The following is a 17,804-nucleotide window of genomic DNA, read 5'->3' as shown; positions in this document are numbered from 1 at the left end:
GTGTGTCCATGGATTTTTTTTGAAATATAATTTTAATTAGTGTTTCTATTGTTATAATATCACATTTTTTATTAGTACAGGTTTATATTACATGTAATATCCAGCATGCATCATTATTTTTCTTTCTTTCTTTTTTTTTTTAAAGCATTCTATCTTCAAATGATTATTTTTCCAGACTAATTCACAGTAATTTTATCAGATCAAGGGAAGAGTTCTTTTAGAGTTTTGTTTTTTGGGGACTGCTTTAAATTTTTAGTTTAATCTAGGAAGATGAACATTTTTTTCCATATTGAATCTTGCTTAAGAGCGATTCAGTGATTCCTACATCCTTCAAGTGATCTTAGATGCCCTACAGCAAAGTTATGTGGTTTTCTTTCTTTGGACACTAAAACTTTCTAAAGTCACTTAATATATCTGCTGCTATCATGTACATTTCTAAATCTGTGGCAAAATATGCATAACATGAAACTTACCACTATAATTTTTAAGTGTGCTACTCTCTTTGGTAATAAGAGTGGTACCACTCTAACTGGTATGAAGTGCATTCATACCATTGTGCAGCCTACATTAACATATATCTTTAGAACTTTCTTGTCTTCTTAACTGAAACTCCATACCCATTAAACAATGACTGCCCACATACAGACAGATATCAAAATGACTCTTACAGTTCCCTCTTTCCTATTTTACATAAATGATAACAATTACATATTTATATTGTGTGTCAATTAACACAGACAATCTTTATCTTTTGTTTTTCAAATTCTATGTGTGTGTGTGTTAGTGGCTCAGTCATGTCTAACTCTGCGAACCCATGCACTATAGCCTGCCAGGTTCCTCTGTCCATGGGGATTCTCCAGGCAAGAATACTGGAGTGGATTGCCATTTCCTTCTCCAGGGAATCTTCCCAACCCAGGGATTGAAGCTGGGTCTCCTGCATTGCAGGCAGATTGTTTTCCATGTGATTGTGGTTTCAGTCTGTCTGCCCTCTGATGCCCTCTCTCAGTGCCTACCATCTTACTTGGTTTTCGCTTACCTTGGATGTGGGTTATCTCTTCACAGCTGCTCCAGCAAAGTGCAGCCTCTGCTGCTTACCTTGGACATGAGGTAGCTCCTCCCTGCCATATGCCCTGACATCGGGGGTGGGGTAGCTCCTCCTGGTCACCACCACTGACCTCGCATGTGGAATAGCTCCTCCCAGCTGCTGCCCCTGACCTCCTGGATGTGGGGTAGCTCCTCACAGCTGCGTTTGTGCACTGTCTTAGCTGCCTGTGCTGTGGAGCCATCCAAGACGGATGGGTCATGGTGGAGAGGTCTGACAGAATGTGGTCCACTGGAGAAGGGAATGGCAAACCCCTTCAGTATCCTTGCCTTGAGAACCCCATGAACAGTATGAAAAGGCAAAAAGATAGGACCCTGAAAGATGAACTCCCCAGGTCGGTAGGTGCCCAGTATACTACTGGAGATCAGTGGAAAAATAACTCCAGAAAGAATGAAGGGATGGAGCCAAAGCAAAAGCAACACCCAGTTGTGTATGGGACTGGTGATAGAAGCAAGGTTAAGTGCTGTAAAAAGCAATATTGCATAGGAACCTGGAATGTTGGGTCCATGAATCAAGGCAAATTGGAAGTGGTCAAACAGATGACAAGAGTGAACGTCGACATTCTAGGAATCAGTGAATGAAGATGGACTGGAATGGGTGAATTTAACTCAGATGACCATTATATCTACTATTGTGAACAGGAATCCCTTAGAAGAAATGGAGTAGCCATGATGGTCAACAAAAGAGTCCAAAATGCAGTACTTGGATGCAATCTCAAAAACGACAGAATGATCTCTGTTCATTTCCAAGGCAAACCATTCGGTATCATGGTAATCCAAGTCTATGTCCTGACTAGTAACGCTGAAGAAGCTGAAGTTGAACACTTTTATGAAGACCTACAAGACCTTTTAGAACTAACACCCCCAAAAGATATCCTTTTCATTATAGGGGCCTGGAATGCAAAAGTAGGAAGTCAAGAAACACCTGGAATAACAGGCAAATTTGGCCTTGGAGTACAGAATGAAGCAGGGCAAAGGCTAATAGAGTTCTGCCAAGAGAACAGACTGGTCATAGCAAACACCCTCTTCCAACAACAAAAGAGAAGATCCTATACATGGACATCACCAGATAGTTGAAGCCAAAATCAGATTGATTATATTCTTTGTAGACAAAGATGGAGAAGCTCTATACAGTGAGCAAAAACAAGACTGGGAGCTGACTGTGGCTCAGATCATGAACTCCTTATTGCCAAATTCAGACTGAAATTGAAGAAAGTGAAGAAAACCACTAGACCATTTAGGTATGACCTAAATCAAATCTCTTATGACTATACAGTGGAAATGAGAAAGAGATTTAAGGGACTAGATCTGATAGTGTGCCTGATGAACTATGGAATGAGGTTCATGACATTATACAGGAGACAGGGATTAAGACCATCCCCAAGAAAAAGAAATGCAAAAAAGCAAAATGGCTGTCTGAGGAGGCCTTACAAATAGCTGTGAAAAAGAAGGGAAACAAAAAGCAAAGGAGAAAAGGAAAGATATACCCATTTGAGTGCAGAGTTCCAAAGAATAGCAAGGAGAGATAAGAAAGCCTTCCTCAGCGATCAATGCAAACAAATAGAGGAAAACAATAGAGTGGGAAAGACTAGAGAACTCTTCAAGAAAATTAGAGATACCAAGGAAACATTTTATGCAAAGATGGGCTCAATAAAGTACAGAAATGGTAAGGACCTAACAGAAGCAGACGATATTAAGAAGAGGTGGCAGGAATACACAGAACTCTACAAAAAAGATCTTCACGACCCACATAATCACAATGATGTGATCCCTCTCCTAGAGCCAGACATCATGGATGTGAAGTCAAGTGGGCCTTAGGAAGCATCACTATGAACAAAGCTAGTGGAGGTGATGAAATTCCAGTTGAACTATTTCAAATCCTGAAAGATGATGCTGTGAAAGTGCTGCACTCAGTATGCCAGCAAATTTGGAAAACTCAGCAGTGGCCACAGGACTGGAAAAGGTCAGTTTTCATTCCAATCCCAAAGAAAGGCAATGCCAAAGAATGCTCAAACTACTGCACAATTGCAGTCATCTTACACTCTAGTAAAGTAATGCTCAAAATTCTCCAAGCCAGGCTTCAGCAATACATGAATCATAAAATTCTAGATATTCAAGCTGGTTTTAGAAAAGGCAGAGGAACCTGAGATCAAATTGCCAACATCTGCTGGATCATCAAAAAGGCATGAGAGTTCCATAAAAACATCTATTTCTGCTTTATTGACTATGCCAAAGCCTTTGACTGTGTGGATCACAATAAACTGTGGAAAATTCTGAAAGAGATGGAAATATCAGACCACCTGACCTGCCTCTTGAGAAATCTGTGTGCAGGTCAGGAAGCAACAGTTAGAACTGGACATGGAACAACAGACTGGTTCCAAATAGGAAAAGGAGTACATCAAGGCTGTATATTGTCACCCTACTTATTTAACTTATATGCAGAGTACATCATGAGAAACGCTGGGCTGGAAGAAGCACAAGCTGGAATCTAGATTGCTGGGAGAAATATCAATAACCTCAGATATGCAGATGACACCACCCTTATGGCAGAAAGTGAAGAAGAACTAAAGAGCCTCCTGATTAAAGTGAAAAAGGAGAGTGAAAAAGTTGGCTTAAAGCTCAACATCAGAAAACTAAGATCATGGCATCCAGTCCCATCACTTCATGGCAAATAGATGGGGAAACAGTGTCAGACTTTATTATTCGGGGCTCCAAAATCACTGTGAATGGTGACTGCAGCCATGAAATTAAGATGCTTACTCCTTGGAGGGAAAGTTATGACCAACCTAGACAGCATATTAAAAAGCAGAGACATTACTTTGCCAACAAAGATCTGTCTAGTCAAGGCTATGGTTTTTCCAGTGGTCAAGTTTAGATGTGGGAGTTAGGCTATAAAGAAAGCTGAGCACTGAAGAATAGATGCTTTTGAACTGTGGTGCTGGAGAAGACTCTTGAGAGTCCCTCAGACTGCAAGGAGATCCAACCAGTCCATCCTAAAGGAAATCAGTCCTGGCTCTTCATTCGAAGGACTGATGTTGGAGCTGAAACTCCAATACTTTGTCCACCTGATACAAAGAGCTGACTCATTGGAAAAGACCCTGATACTGGGAAAGATTGAGGGCAAGAGGAGTAGGAGACGACAGAGTATGAGATGGTTGTATGGCATCACCAACTCAATGGATATGTGTTTGGGTGGACTCCTTGAGTTGGTGATGGACAGGGAAGCCTGGCGTGCTGCGATTCATGGGGTCGCAAAGAGTCGGACACGACTGAGTGACTGAAGTGAACTGAGCTGAATTGTTTACCATGAGTCTCCAGGGATGTCTTCAAATTCTATAAAATTTAAGATAAAGTGTGGAATTGGCAGCCCAAATTACAAAAATACTATTTTTTTGTTTGTCTTCTTATTTACCCTTATGGGTTGCTTTGCGTTTTCATCTGACTTCAAATTATTGTTCTTTTGTTTCAGCTTGAATGACTCCCTTTAGCCTTTGTTGTGGGGCATGTCTAGAGGCATTGAAATCTTTCACCTTTTATTTATCTGGCAATGTCTTAATTTTACCCTCATTTTCAAAGAATGTTTTTGCTGGACATAGATTTTTTGTGGTTGATAGTTTTTTCTTTTAGTCCTTTAAATATATTATCCCACTGTTTCTGGCCTGCAAATTTTCTGCTGAGAAAACCATTGCTATTGCTCATAGAGCATATTTCTAATAGCTGTTTTAAAGTCTCTCTGTAGTAAGTCCAGAACCTGTTATTTTACAGTTAATTTCTAGAGATATATTTTGTTCTCTGACTGGACCATGTTTTCCTTTTTCTTTTTCTGTAAGACTGTGGTCTTTTGTTTAAAACTGGGCATTTGAATAAATAGCCACTTCTTCCAGTCATTAGAGACTGGATTTTTGCAGAGGAAGATGTTCTCTAATCAGTTAAGCAGGAAACTTCAACATATTTTTAGGTTTTTTTTGCATTTGTCTTCCCTAGACCTGTGTGTCCATGCCCCCCACCCTACATTCTTCCTTCCCCACTTCCCACCATTTCCCAGTATATATGGTTCTTTTAAAATGTCTTGATTTCTCTAATGGTTTCACCCTAGCTTTATCTTAAGGTGTTGAGTATTATAGTTTATTTCTAAGCAGATAATCTATTTTCCTCAAATTCTGTTTGTCTACAGACCTCCTGCAGTTTTCATTCACCATGGAAGCCTCTGTGGCCTTCCATGCCTTCGACATGAGATCTAAGCTATTGCTGCTACTTCTTTCAGGCAAGACAGAAACCAGTCTCTCAGGTAGCACACAGATAGGCCGGAGCATGCAAACAATTCCTGCCCATTTCTTCCATCTGAAGAAAGGAACTGGGAATTGAGTCCCTTCCTCCTGAGCGTACCGTACTATGCCAGCGAGGGAAATAGGGCATTCAGACATGCCATGACATATCCCGCCTTTTTAAGTATGGCTTTTTCATGGTTGGATATTTGCTTGGTTGCTACAGATCCTTAGCTGGTTTAGAGTTCCTATAATGCTATTTTAATCAGTCCATTGTTATTTACTTGGTGTTTCCATGAAGGCCTGGAACATCCTAGTCTGCCATCTTGCTGATAGCAGATTTGTTTGTTTGCTTTTTTAATTGATGTTTTACAGTTCTACTTGTGGTTTTGAAGTCTAAACAGGTTCAGAATCTTAGGAGATCTGTCAAACCTATAAATCATATTGTGAAAATATTACTGAAAAACACATTGCTGATAGCTGTCATGTTTGTTTTGTTTCTAATTTAATGGTGATCCATGTAGAAGTGTGTCACAAACAAACATAATTATCAGGGAGTGATGAATGCCAAATTACAATTGGGATAATTGCTACTTCTTTTATAAACAAATTAATGGTGAACAAATAAAACCAAATGAGAATGTTTTTAAAATAATAAAGCAAATAGCAATAAAGACTCTTGCCTTGTATTTCTAATATTTCCAGGTGTTGATGCTGTGGTCTGTAGGTCACACTATGAGTCGCACTAACTCAACACTGCCTCATGTACACTGGTAACATGAAGCTGTAAAATATATCATTTTTAAAAAATATATAACTTGTGTTCATTTACCAAAACTGTGCACTTCACTTGACATAGTCTTTTAATTGGAGATGGATGATAAATTAGAAACTTGTGAATGTCTGCAAGCATAATGGGCAATTTTAAGAAGCGGTAGGTATTATCAGCATTAAATTACAAATTAAGTATGAAAAATAATTTCTACAGTTATATTTTCATTACTAATTTTCATTACTAATATTACCACCAACTCCTGGAGCCTACTCAAACTCATGTCCACTGAGTCAGTGACATATTTATTATATACATTTATATTCTTTTGGGACTTTCCAGGTGGATGAGTGGTAAAGAATCTGCATGCTAATGCAGAAGATGCACGTTTGATCCCTTGGTCAGAAAAATCACCTGGAGAAGGAAATAGCAATCTACTCCAGTATTCTTGCCTGGAAAACCAATGGGCAGAGGAGCCTGGCAGGCTATAGTCCCTGGGGTAGTAAAGGGTCAAAAGTGACTTGGCAATTGAGCATACCCATACATTTATATTCCTTTTTCTTAATTTTTAGAAAGTTGGCTTTGCTGGTTTAGCTTTTTTTACCTTGTTTTGCACAAAGAAATTATATATCAATCAGTACAGTTGCTCAGTCATGTCCAACTCTCAGTGATCCCATGGACTGCAGCAAGCCAGGCCTCCCTGTCCATCACCAGCTCCCGGAGTTTACTCAAACTCATGTCCATCACATCGGTAATGCCATCCAACCATCTCATCCTCTGTTGTCCCCTTCTCCTCCAGCCTTCAATGTTTCCCAGCATCAGGGTCTTTTCAAATGAGTCAGCTCTTCGCGTTAGGTGGCTAATGTATTGGAGTTTTAGCTTCAGCATCAGTCCTTCCAATGAATATTCAGGACTGATTTCCTTCAGGATGGACTGGTTGGATCTCCTTGCAGCCCAAGGGACTCTCAAGAGTCTTCTCCAACTCTACAGTTCAAAAGCACCAATTCTTAGGTGCTCAGCTTTCTTTATAGTCCAACTAACATATCCATACATAACTACTGGGAAAACCATAGCTTTGACGAGATGGACCTTTGTTGGCAAAGTAATGTCTCTGCTTTTCAATATGCTGTCTAGATTGGTCATAACTTTTCTTCCAAGGAGCTAGCATCTTTTAGTTTCATGGCTGTAGTCACCATCTGTAGTGATTTTGGAGCCCCCCAAAAATAAAGTCTGTCACTGTTTCCGTTATTTCCCCATCTGTTTGCCATGAAATGATGGGACCAGATGCCATGATCTTAGTTTTCTGATGTTGAGCTTTAAGCCAACTTTTTCACTCTCCTCTTTCACTTTCATCAAGAGGCTCTTTAGTTCTTCTTCACTTTCTGCCATAAGGGTGGTGTCATCTGCGTTTCTGAGGTTATTGATATTTCTCCCAGCAATCTAGATTCCAGCTTGTGCTTCTTCCAGCCCAGCATTTGTCATGATGTACTCTACATATAAGTTAAATAAGCAGGGTGACAATACACAGCCTTGATGTACTCCTTTTCCTATTTGGAACCAGTCTGTTGTTCCATGTCCAGTTCTAACTGTTGCTTCCTGACCTGCATATAGGTTTCTCAAGAGGCAGGTGGTCTGGTATTCCCATCTCTTTCAGAATTGTCCACAGTTTATTGTGATCCATGCAGTCAAAGGCTTTGGCATAGTCAATAAAGCAGAAATAGATGTTTTTCTGGAACTCTCTTGCTTTTTTGATGATCAAGCGGATGTTGGCAATTTGATCTCTCGTTCCTCTGCCTTTTCTAAAACCAGCTGGAACATCTGGAAGTCCATGGTTCATGCACTGCTGAAGCCTGGCTTGGAGAATTTTGAGCATTAGTTTACTAGTGTATTAGATGAGTGCAATTGTGTGGTAGTTTGAGCATTCTTTGGCATTGCTTTTCTTTGGGATTAGGATGAAAACTGACCTTTTCCAGTCCTGTGGCCACTGCTGAGTTTTCCAAATCTGCTGGCATATTGAGTGCAGCACCTGCACAGCATCATCTTGGCTTTAGACAATTATTATTCTAGACTGTCACATTTGCACTTAATTTTTTAGATAACATAAAAACATTCAAAGGCTTTGTGGAATAAAGTGATGTAAAAGAAACCAAGATTGAGAAATATTATAATGGTAATGAATTTAAGATGGATGAAAAGAGGGAATGAGAGTAAGAGTTCATTAAGTCTGCTTTCCTAAGCAGGGACTTGAAGATGCCTTAGGTAGTGATGGGTCATTTTTAGAGGAGCCTGACATTCTTATGTGTATCTCTTTATGAACACCAGATAAATATTTTTTACTCAAGTATGTTTTACAATTTTTAAAATGGTATATATTTTTTTACTATGCCATTAGGGAAAATATGAATTTATTTGAAAGCATTACAGAATTCAGAAAAGTGTTTATAAAACTGTGAAATTTTCAAATATGTAGAGGCTCAAATTATTCCTTGATTTATTGGTTTATGGACTGCTTCAAGAAATATTTACTTCTAGAACAGCATATTATTGGGTGAGCAGGGTTTCTGAACTTAGACTTTTATGGGTTGGAACTTGAGATATTCTACTCATTAAGAGTGAATGTAATTGTTATTGATCTCTCTAAATCTCATTTTTTGATGTGCAAATTTGTCAAAATAATAGTACCTTTACTTATTTATTGTGAGGATTTTATGAGATTGTGATTATAAAGTGTCTAGTACAGTACCCAAACACATAAGATATCTATTATTTCTGTTAGACAGTGTTTGGTAGACATTATAGTCATATCATGTTCAAAAACCAAAAAACTCACTCTGAAGTCATTTTTCTGGTTATTTGCCTTCAGTTTCAGTTAGTGAATCAAAATCAGAATCAGTAGATATAAAATTGTAATTTCCTCTTGATTCTTTTGAAAGTGAAAGTGAAGTCGCTCAGTCGTGTCTGACTCTTTGCAACCCCATGGGCTGTAGCCTACGGGGCTCCTCTGTCCACAGGATTTTCCAGGCAAGAGTACTGGAATGGGTTGCCATTTCCTTCTCAAGATTCCTTTATTGGACTGAACAGTCGGTTATAATTGCTTACAGTTACTCTTTTTCCCTTTTCCTACACATCCCCTTGAGTTAATAAATGTGGCAGTGCTTGTGATTGTTGGCCAAGATACTCACTTCTTATTGTTTGTTGCCCCTTTTTTCATTGTCTTAGTTCTTGAGATGAGTATTTCACAACTTTTTGCCCATCTTAGCCTTCTTTTCAAGGCTTCCCAGGTGGTGCTAGTGGAAAGAACTTACTTGCCAATGCAGGAGAAGTAAGAGATGTGGGCTTGATCCCTGAGTTGAGTAGATCCCATGGAGAAGAGTATGACAACCCACTCCAGTATTCTTGCCTGGAGATCCCATGGACAGAGAGCCTGGTGGGCTACAGTCCATAGAGTTGCAAAGAGTCAGGGTCTGAAGTGACTTAGCATGCATACACACACAGGGTTCTATTAATACATAGAGCATTGCATCTCTGATCTGTCACTCTTACTTCAGAGTAGTCTTACCTGACTTGTGCATGTGAGCTCGGTTGTGACTGACTCCTTGTAACCTCATGGACTGTGTAGCCCATCAGGCTTCTCTGTCCAGGGAAGAATACTGGGGTAGATTGAACCTGTCTCTCCTGCACTGTCAGATGGATTCTTAACAACTAAGCCACCTGGGAAGCCCTGTGAGTAGTCTTAAGTAGAACCTTCATATGGAAAATAACTGTTCATCACATCGCACAGATTCTAACAAAGAAATTGACCTATCAACCTTCAGTCACATTGCATTCCAGAAAAGTGTTTCTGGTCTGGGACAACTATTACTTGTCTTTTTTTAAATTTATTTTTGGTTGTTCTGGGTCTTTCTTTGCTGCTGCACAGGTTTCTCTCTAGTTGTGGTGAGCGGGGACTGCTCTCTAGTTGTAATGCACAGGCTTCTCATTGCTGTGCCTTCTCTTGTTGTGGAGCATGGGCTCTAGAGCACAGACTCAGTAGTGGTGCCACACCAATTTAGTTGCTCCGTGGTATGTGGGACCTTCTCGGACCAGGGATCAAACCCGTGTGTCCTCCATTGGCAAGCAGATTCTTTACCACTGAGCAACCTGGGAAACTGTATTGTTTGTCTTGATGTTGCTGCTGCTGCTGCTGCTGCTGCTGCTATGTCGCTTTAGTTGTGTCTGACTCTGTGCAACCCCATAGATGGCCTCCCGCCAGGCTCCCCCGTCCCTGGGATTCTCCAGGCAAGAACACTGGAGTGGGTTGTCATTTCCTTCTCCAATGCATGAAAGTGAAAAGTGAAAGTGAAGTCGCTCAGTCGTGTCCATCTCTTAGTGACCCCATGGACTGCAGCCCACCAGGCTCCTCTGCCCATGGGATTTTCCAGGCAAGAGTGCTGGAGTGGGGTGCCATTGCCTTCTCTGCTTAATGTTGTTACTTTAATGCTAATGATTTGATAATCTGCTGTCTCAACTTATATGGAATAAGTTTATAAATGGAAATTCTAACCAAAATGCAGGAGGGGTAGAGGTATTGAACAGTAAGCATTAATAAGCATGAACAAGAGGTGTGGCGTGAACCATTTTAGAAAAAGGAGTGAGATTGACTTCTGCTGGATTTGGTTCATCAGAATGAAAGACAAACCTAAATGTACTGATCTGAGAAGGGGTAAACATTAAGAAAACACCCTCTATGCATGGTTTATTCTAGCATTTATTTAGGACCTAGTTTTTAAGTCCAAAGAGTTTATGGCAGAATTGAGTGCCACTGTCACTATGTGAAAATTGGCTTCAGTGCTTTAAACTGTGAGTCACAATAACCCATTTATAGTTTATCAAATGTTTATATCATATTTTACTTATCTTTTTTAAAGAAAGACTGGGGCTTCTTGGATGATTTGTGTATACACTGTGAACTGGAAACCTTTATGTTTTGTTTCATTTGTCCCCAAATCATTTGACTATTTTTCAATAAAGAAGGTTTTATTGGGAATGGAGTAAAATAAATTGGGAATTGGGGTAGGGAGAAAGAAACAAGAAACTTAGTGTTTTATAAACTTTATTGTAAAGAAAATCTGGCATGTATTTCAAATCAGGGTGGTCTATGCTTTACTTTGGTGAATGATGCTCATATATTTCTAGTCAACAGAATGGAACACAGATCTGAAAATTGTAAAGTTTTACTATGCATATAGTAAAAGATGCTCAAGTTTCTCCTTCTCTGTCAGTCATACCTTCTTGCCAATATTATGCGTGCTGCCCAGGGAGAAGATGTTGTTATCTATTGCTATGGAAGCAATTGTTTAATTTAGTTACTACATCCTCTTGATTTTTATGAGTAGTGGTAAAAGAGGACTTTTTATATTGACTAATGTGCACCGGTCTGCATTGAGGGGGGATTTTGAATTATTTTCCCATCACTAATCTTTTTTTACCCCTTTACCAGTTAAAAAAGTAGTCTATAGTGCTTCAGGAATATTAATATTTAAATCCTCATTGTAGGGTCCATTGTAGCAAGAAAAATGTAAATGGGCACACTTTATTTCCATATTATTTTGCAGAGTATTTTGGCAATCATTCTAGTGTTTATAGTCAATGTATTTTAATGCCATCCACATTTTGGACAGCAGGCATAAAGCTCTGCTGGTTTATCTCTTGGAGAAGTAAGATTGCCCCTCATAAGATAGCCATTTATAATACATGCACCTTTGAATAATTAAATGAGCCACTGAAGAGGAAAAGGATTCTAATCAGTTTTCAAACTGTGATTCTTCCATGCACTGAATCATTCCTTTATGAATACATTTTTCTTGGAACATGTATAATTATGAAACTTCTTTTTTTTCTCTCTCTGTAGGAACTGGGAAGTAACAGCCCTCCACAGAGAAACTGGAAGGGAATTGCTATTGCCCTGCTGGTGATTTTAGTTGTATGCTCACTCATCACTATGTCAGTCATCCTCTTAACCCCAGGTAATCTGTTTTTTTACTCTCTTATGGTGGTATTGTGGATGATAATTTCACATTGAAATATCTAAAGAGGATAATCTTATATGGTATCTTAGGACACATTAACATTGGTTGGAATAAAAAAATGCATAACCAGACATTTTGCAAATGGCACAGTCATTCTGTGGTTTAAATATCATGCAAGATATTTTGGGGACATTGGAATATAAAATATATGTGTGTGTGTGTGTATATATATATATATATATATATATATATGGAATGGAATGCTAAGGAGATCTTTGGTCTCTATTGCTACTGAGAGACTTATTATGATTGTTACTTTAATAAATGTGGAGCATATTTGACTTTTATTGCAAATGGAGATGAGGGAGTAGAGTCTGGAAGTTTCCATATGTAGGAGATAGCTCAACTGTATTGATGGTGGGAAGGGAGGATGTGATGGACAAAGAGATTTAGATCAAAAGAAAATGAGCTAAGCCTCTGAGTATGATACCTCAAATTTCTTCCTCTCTTCTTTCTCTGTTGTTTTTACATTCCTAGTTTCTGTCTAAAGATACTCTCCAAGCTGCTCTTGCATTACTCTTTAAATTTTGTTCTTTATATTAAATGGTTGAATTCTATTATGTAAATTATCAGTATGTTTAATTCTTCACTGGTATTTATTTCAGTACTTGGAATTTTACTGCTCTTTGGTAGGTGCTATTATAGAAGGCAGAGAAAGGCTGCTCACATTTTAAACTCACAAACTGCCTTCCAGGAACAAAAAATTTTGTCATGGTGCTACAACCCATCCAACTAGCTTGCTCAAAGACTGGTCACTGTATAAGGCTCAGCATTATAAAAAATAATCATTTCTTATACCTATAACTAGTCCAAAAATAGATAAAGCTAGTCCAAATTATGCAGTTACAGCCTGTTGTTAAAGACTATGTATTTATAACTTCACTTCCTGTCCCAGTTTTGTTATTTACAAACCCTTTAAAAATGTTGAATTTATCTCCTCATGTACAATATTTGATTAACAAAATGACCTCTTTCACAGGTTCATTTAGTCAACTAATTATTGTGGCTAATTATACAAATTGCAGTATCCATTGTTCCAAATATATAGATTTCCAAAAATTTAGTTCATAGTTTTTATTTAACATATGAAGAGCTGGAGAAAGAATTTGAGGGAATCAGGAAAGAGGAAAGAGGAGGGAAAGAGAATTTTAAACAAAGATAGAAAAAACATTCCTGATAAGAACTGGTTTATCTATCATTCTCCTTAGGAATTTTCTCTTACAGCCTCATTTGTGCATCTGCAAGACAGTGTAATGAATGGTGTGATGGCTATGAGTTGTTGCCAGTTGCCAAGAATCTTTGTTAAAGGAAAATGAGCTTATGTTTGGTGCAGTGTTTCACTTAAACATAGAAATTTTGACATAATTATTAAAAACTGAATGACATGCCTTAACTGCTTCTATTGGTGACTGTTAACCAAATGGAAGAAATTAGTTTCATAAAATGCCTCTGTGTTTCTCCTTAATTTTTTTCTGTCTGAGTCTAGTATCCTTTTCCTAGTTGTTGACTCTTTGAGGCCACAGTGATACTTTGGTGTCTTTGGGATATTGGTATAACAAAGACCTATAGGGTTGGTTACTCACTCTGCAAAACCCTTCCCAACTTGCCCCAGTAATAAAAATACAGGATGGTTGCATTTATTTTGTCATGCACTTATTCATTTATTAAAGCAAGAGTTTACATAAGATACACTTTGGTTTGAATTCTGGATCTAACAGAACTAGTTTTGTGAAATTGGCTAATAGTTAAACATTATATCTACTACTGTGGGCAGGAATCCCTCAGAAGAAATGGAGTAGCCATGATGGTCAACAAAAGAGTCCGAAATGCAGTACTTGGATGCAATCTCAAGAACGACAGAATGATCTCTGTTCATTTCCAAGGCAAACCATTCAATATCACAGTAATCCAAGTCTATGCCCCAACCAGTAACGCTGAAGAAGCTGAAGTTGAACGGTTCTATGAAGACCTACAAGACCTCTTAGAACTAACACCCAAAAAGATGTCCTTTTTATTATAGGGGACTGGAATGCAAAAGTAGGAAGTCAAGAAACACCTGGAGTAACAGGCAACTTTGGCCTTGGAATATGGAATGAAGCAAGGCAAAGACTAATAGAGTTCTGCCAAGAAAATGCCCTGGTCATAATAAACACCCACTTCCAACAACACAAGAGAAGACTCTATACATGGACATCACCAGATGGTCAACACCGAAATCAGATTGATTATATTCTTTGCAGCCAAAGATGGAGAAGCTCTATATAGTCAGCAAAAACAAGACCAGGAGCTGACTGTGGCTCAGACCATGAACTCCTTATTGCCAAATTCAGACTTAAATTGAAGAAAGTAGGGAAAACCACTAGACCATTCAGGTATGACCTAAATCAAATCCCTTATGATTATACAGTGAAAGTGAGAAATAAATTTAAGGGACTAGATCTGATAGATACAGTGCCTGATGAACTATGGAATGAGGTTCGTGACATTGTACAGGAGACAGGGATCAAGGCCATCCCCATGGAAAAGAAATGCAAAAAAGGAAAATGGCTGTCTGGGGAGGCCTTACAAATAGCTGTGAAAAGAAGAGAAGCGAAAAGCAAAGGAGAAAAGGAAAGATATAAGCATCTGAATGCAGAGTTCCAAAGACTAGCAAGAAGAGATAAGAAAGCCTTCTTCAGCAATCAATGCAATGAAATAGAAGAAAACAACAGAATGGGAAAGACTAGGGATCTCTTCAAGGAAATCAGAGATACCAAAGGAACATTTCATGCAAAGATGGGCTCGATATAGGACAGAAATGGTATGGACCTAACAGTAGCAGAAGATATTAAGAAGACATGGCAAGAATACACAGAAGAACTGTACAAAAAAGAGCTTCACAACCCAGATAATTACGATGGTGTGATCACTGACCTAGAGCCAGACATCCTGGAATGTGAATTCAAGTGGGCCTTGGAAAGCATCACTATGAACAAAGCTAGTGGAGGTGGTGGAATTCCAGTAGAGCTATTCCAAATCCTGAAAGATGATGCTGTAAAAGTGCTGCATTCAATATGCCAGCAAATTTGGAAAACTCAGCAGTGGCCACAGGACTGGAAAAGGTCAGTTTTTGCCGGGAGCCAGAGTGAGGACCTCCATCTGTGGCAAAGGTCATGAAGAAGGAGGCTTGACATACACAAAGGCGGGATCGAGCCTCAGGAGTCCCCCTGGAAATTCTCGAGCATCTACCCCCAAAAACCAGAGTCTGCCTACTTTACTGCTTTGTGCTCTCAACTTTGACTTTAGTTGGGGCTGTCCCCCACCACCATCTCGCTCTCTCTGATAAAGAATTAACTTACAGCTCCAGTTAATAAGTTCCTGGGCATTAGGAGTGTTTAAATCCAAACCCCTCAGATAGCTCTCTAACTCGCCTGACAAGTTTACCCGGACTCCTACAGCTATGCATACGATTGTTTACCATCTCCCAGCCTGGAAAGGCAAAGAAATGCCAAAGAATGCTCAAACTACCGCACAGTTCACTCATCTCACACGCTAGTAAAGTAATGCTCAAAATTCTCCAAGTCAGGCTTAAGCAATATGTGAACCGTGAACTTCCTGATGTGCAAGCTGTTTTTAGAAAAGGCAGAGGAACCAGAGATCAAATTGCCAACATCCGCTGGATCATGGAAAAAGCAAGAGAGTTCCAGAAAAACATCTATTTCTGCTTTATTGACTATGCCAAAGCCTTTGACTGTGTGGATCACAATAAACTGTGGAAAATTCTGAAAGAGATGGGAATACCAGACCACCTGACCTGCCTCTTGAGAAACCTATATGCAGGTCAGGAAGCAGCAGTTAGAACTGGACATGGAACAACAGACTGGTTCCAAATAGGAAAAGGAGTACGTCAAGGCTGTATATTGTTACTCTGTTTATTTAACTTATATGCAGAGTACATCATGAGAAACGCTGGACTGGAAGAAGCACAAGCTGGAATCAAGATTGCAGGAAGAAATATCAATAACCTCAGAAATGCAGATGACACCACCCTTATGGCAGAAAGTGAAGAGGAACTAAAAAGCCTCTAGATGAAAGTGAAAGTAGAGAGTGAAAAAGTTGGCTTAAAGCTCAACATTCAGAAAACTAAGATCATGGCATCCGGTCCCATCACTTCATGGGAAATAGATGGGGAAACAGTGGAAACAGTGTCAGACTTTATTTTGTGGGGGCTCCAAAATCACTACAGATGGTGACTGCAGCCATGAAATTAAAAGATGCTTACTCCTTGGAAGGAAAGTTATGACCAACCTAGATAGCATATTCCAAAGCAGAGACATTACATTGCCAACAAAGGTTCATCTAGTCAAGGCTATGGTTTTTCCTGTGGTCATCCTGTGGTCATGTATGGATGTGAGAGTTGGACTGTGAAGAAGGCTGAGTGCCAAAGAATTGATGCTTTTGAACTGTGGTGTTGGAGAAGACTCTTGAGAGTCCCTTGAACTGCAAGGAGATCCAACCAGTCCATTCTGAAGATCAGCCCTTCAATTTCTTTGGAAGGTATGATGCTAAAGCTGAAACTCCAGTACTTTGGCCACCTCATGCGAAGAGTTGACTCATTGGAAAAGACTCTGATGCTGGGAGGGATTGGGGGCAGGAGGAGAAGGGGATGACAGAGGATGAGATGGCTGGATGGCATCACCGACTCGATGGACATGAGTCTGAGTGAACTCCAGGAGTTGGTGATGGACAGGGAGGCCTGGAGTGCTGAGATTCATGGGGTCGCAAAGAGTCAGACACTGAGCGACTGATCTGAACTGATCTGATCTAAACCTTGTCTTTAACTTCACTCATCTGTGTTATGGATGCAACTCATAATGGCAACTTTACATTGTTGTTACTAACCAAGGTTCTTGACTTCATTAATCAATAGAAATTAATAAGAAGCCAGACAAAAAATTCAGGCAAGGCTTTCCTGGGGCCCCTGCTGTAGCAGAGAGGAGCAAAAAACAAGCAACAGGTTCCCTTTCTTGCTCACTTGCTCCCCAAGCGGGACATGCTGGTTCTTTATATGGGGTGACAGTCTCAGGTCCAGGGCTTGGCTCAGAGGGATGACTTAGGTGTTTTGCCCACCCCTTTGGTGGTGCTGTGTGCAGGGGATATGCACAGTACCCTCCTCTTGCTCTTGGTTCTTCAGAAGTGGCAGTTGGGATCTTTTGATCTTTTTGTATTTTGTTGTCAATGGTTTGTCCACACTGGGCATGCACACAGTTATTTTTGGTCCCTTATAGTTTTTTTTTTTTTTTTGCATTTTTTTACTTGAGAAGATGTTGGTCCATGTGTAAGCACTGCAGTAAAGGGTATCGGGTTCCAGGTCTTAGCCTGTCTCAGTGTTACCTCTCAGGGATAAATGAGCTAATAAAATTGAGGTGTTTGGTATAGTGTGTAGAACTACTGCTACCATTTGTTTTATTATTTTTATTGTTAAGTACTTATTGACCACCAGACACAATGCAAAACACCGTTACACGAGGGAGACTGCTAAGAAAAAATATAAAGTCTTTTAGGAGTATAGATCTTCTCTGATTTCAATGTTAAGTTTTGGCATGTGGAAAAATGCTA

General features: G+C 39.4%; 1 protein-coding gene across 1 annotated transcript in view; it reads left to right on the top strand.

Moving 5' to 3' along the window:
- The window catches only part of DPP10 (dipeptidyl peptidase like 10), an 800,722-nt gene that overhangs the window by 165,566 nt on the left and 617,352 nt on the right, over window positions 1-17,804 (top strand). The window contains exon 2 of the mRNA XM_005898074.2: window positions 12,029-12,143. Coding sequence (XP_005898136.1) covers window positions 12,029-12,143 — 115 coding nt within the window. The remainder of the gene's footprint in view (window positions 1-12,028; window positions 12,144-17,804) is intronic.

Source organism: Bos mutus, chromosome 2 (genome assembly GCF_027580195.1).
Source record: "Bos mutus isolate GX-2022 chromosome 2, NWIPB_WYAK_1.1, whole genome shotgun sequence".
NCBI classification, from domain to species: Eukaryota; Metazoa; Chordata; class Mammalia; order Artiodactyla; family Bovidae; genus Bos; species Bos mutus.
The sequence above is the reverse complement of the archived record's forward strand: the minus strand, read 5'-3'. Positions and strand labels throughout refer to the sequence as shown.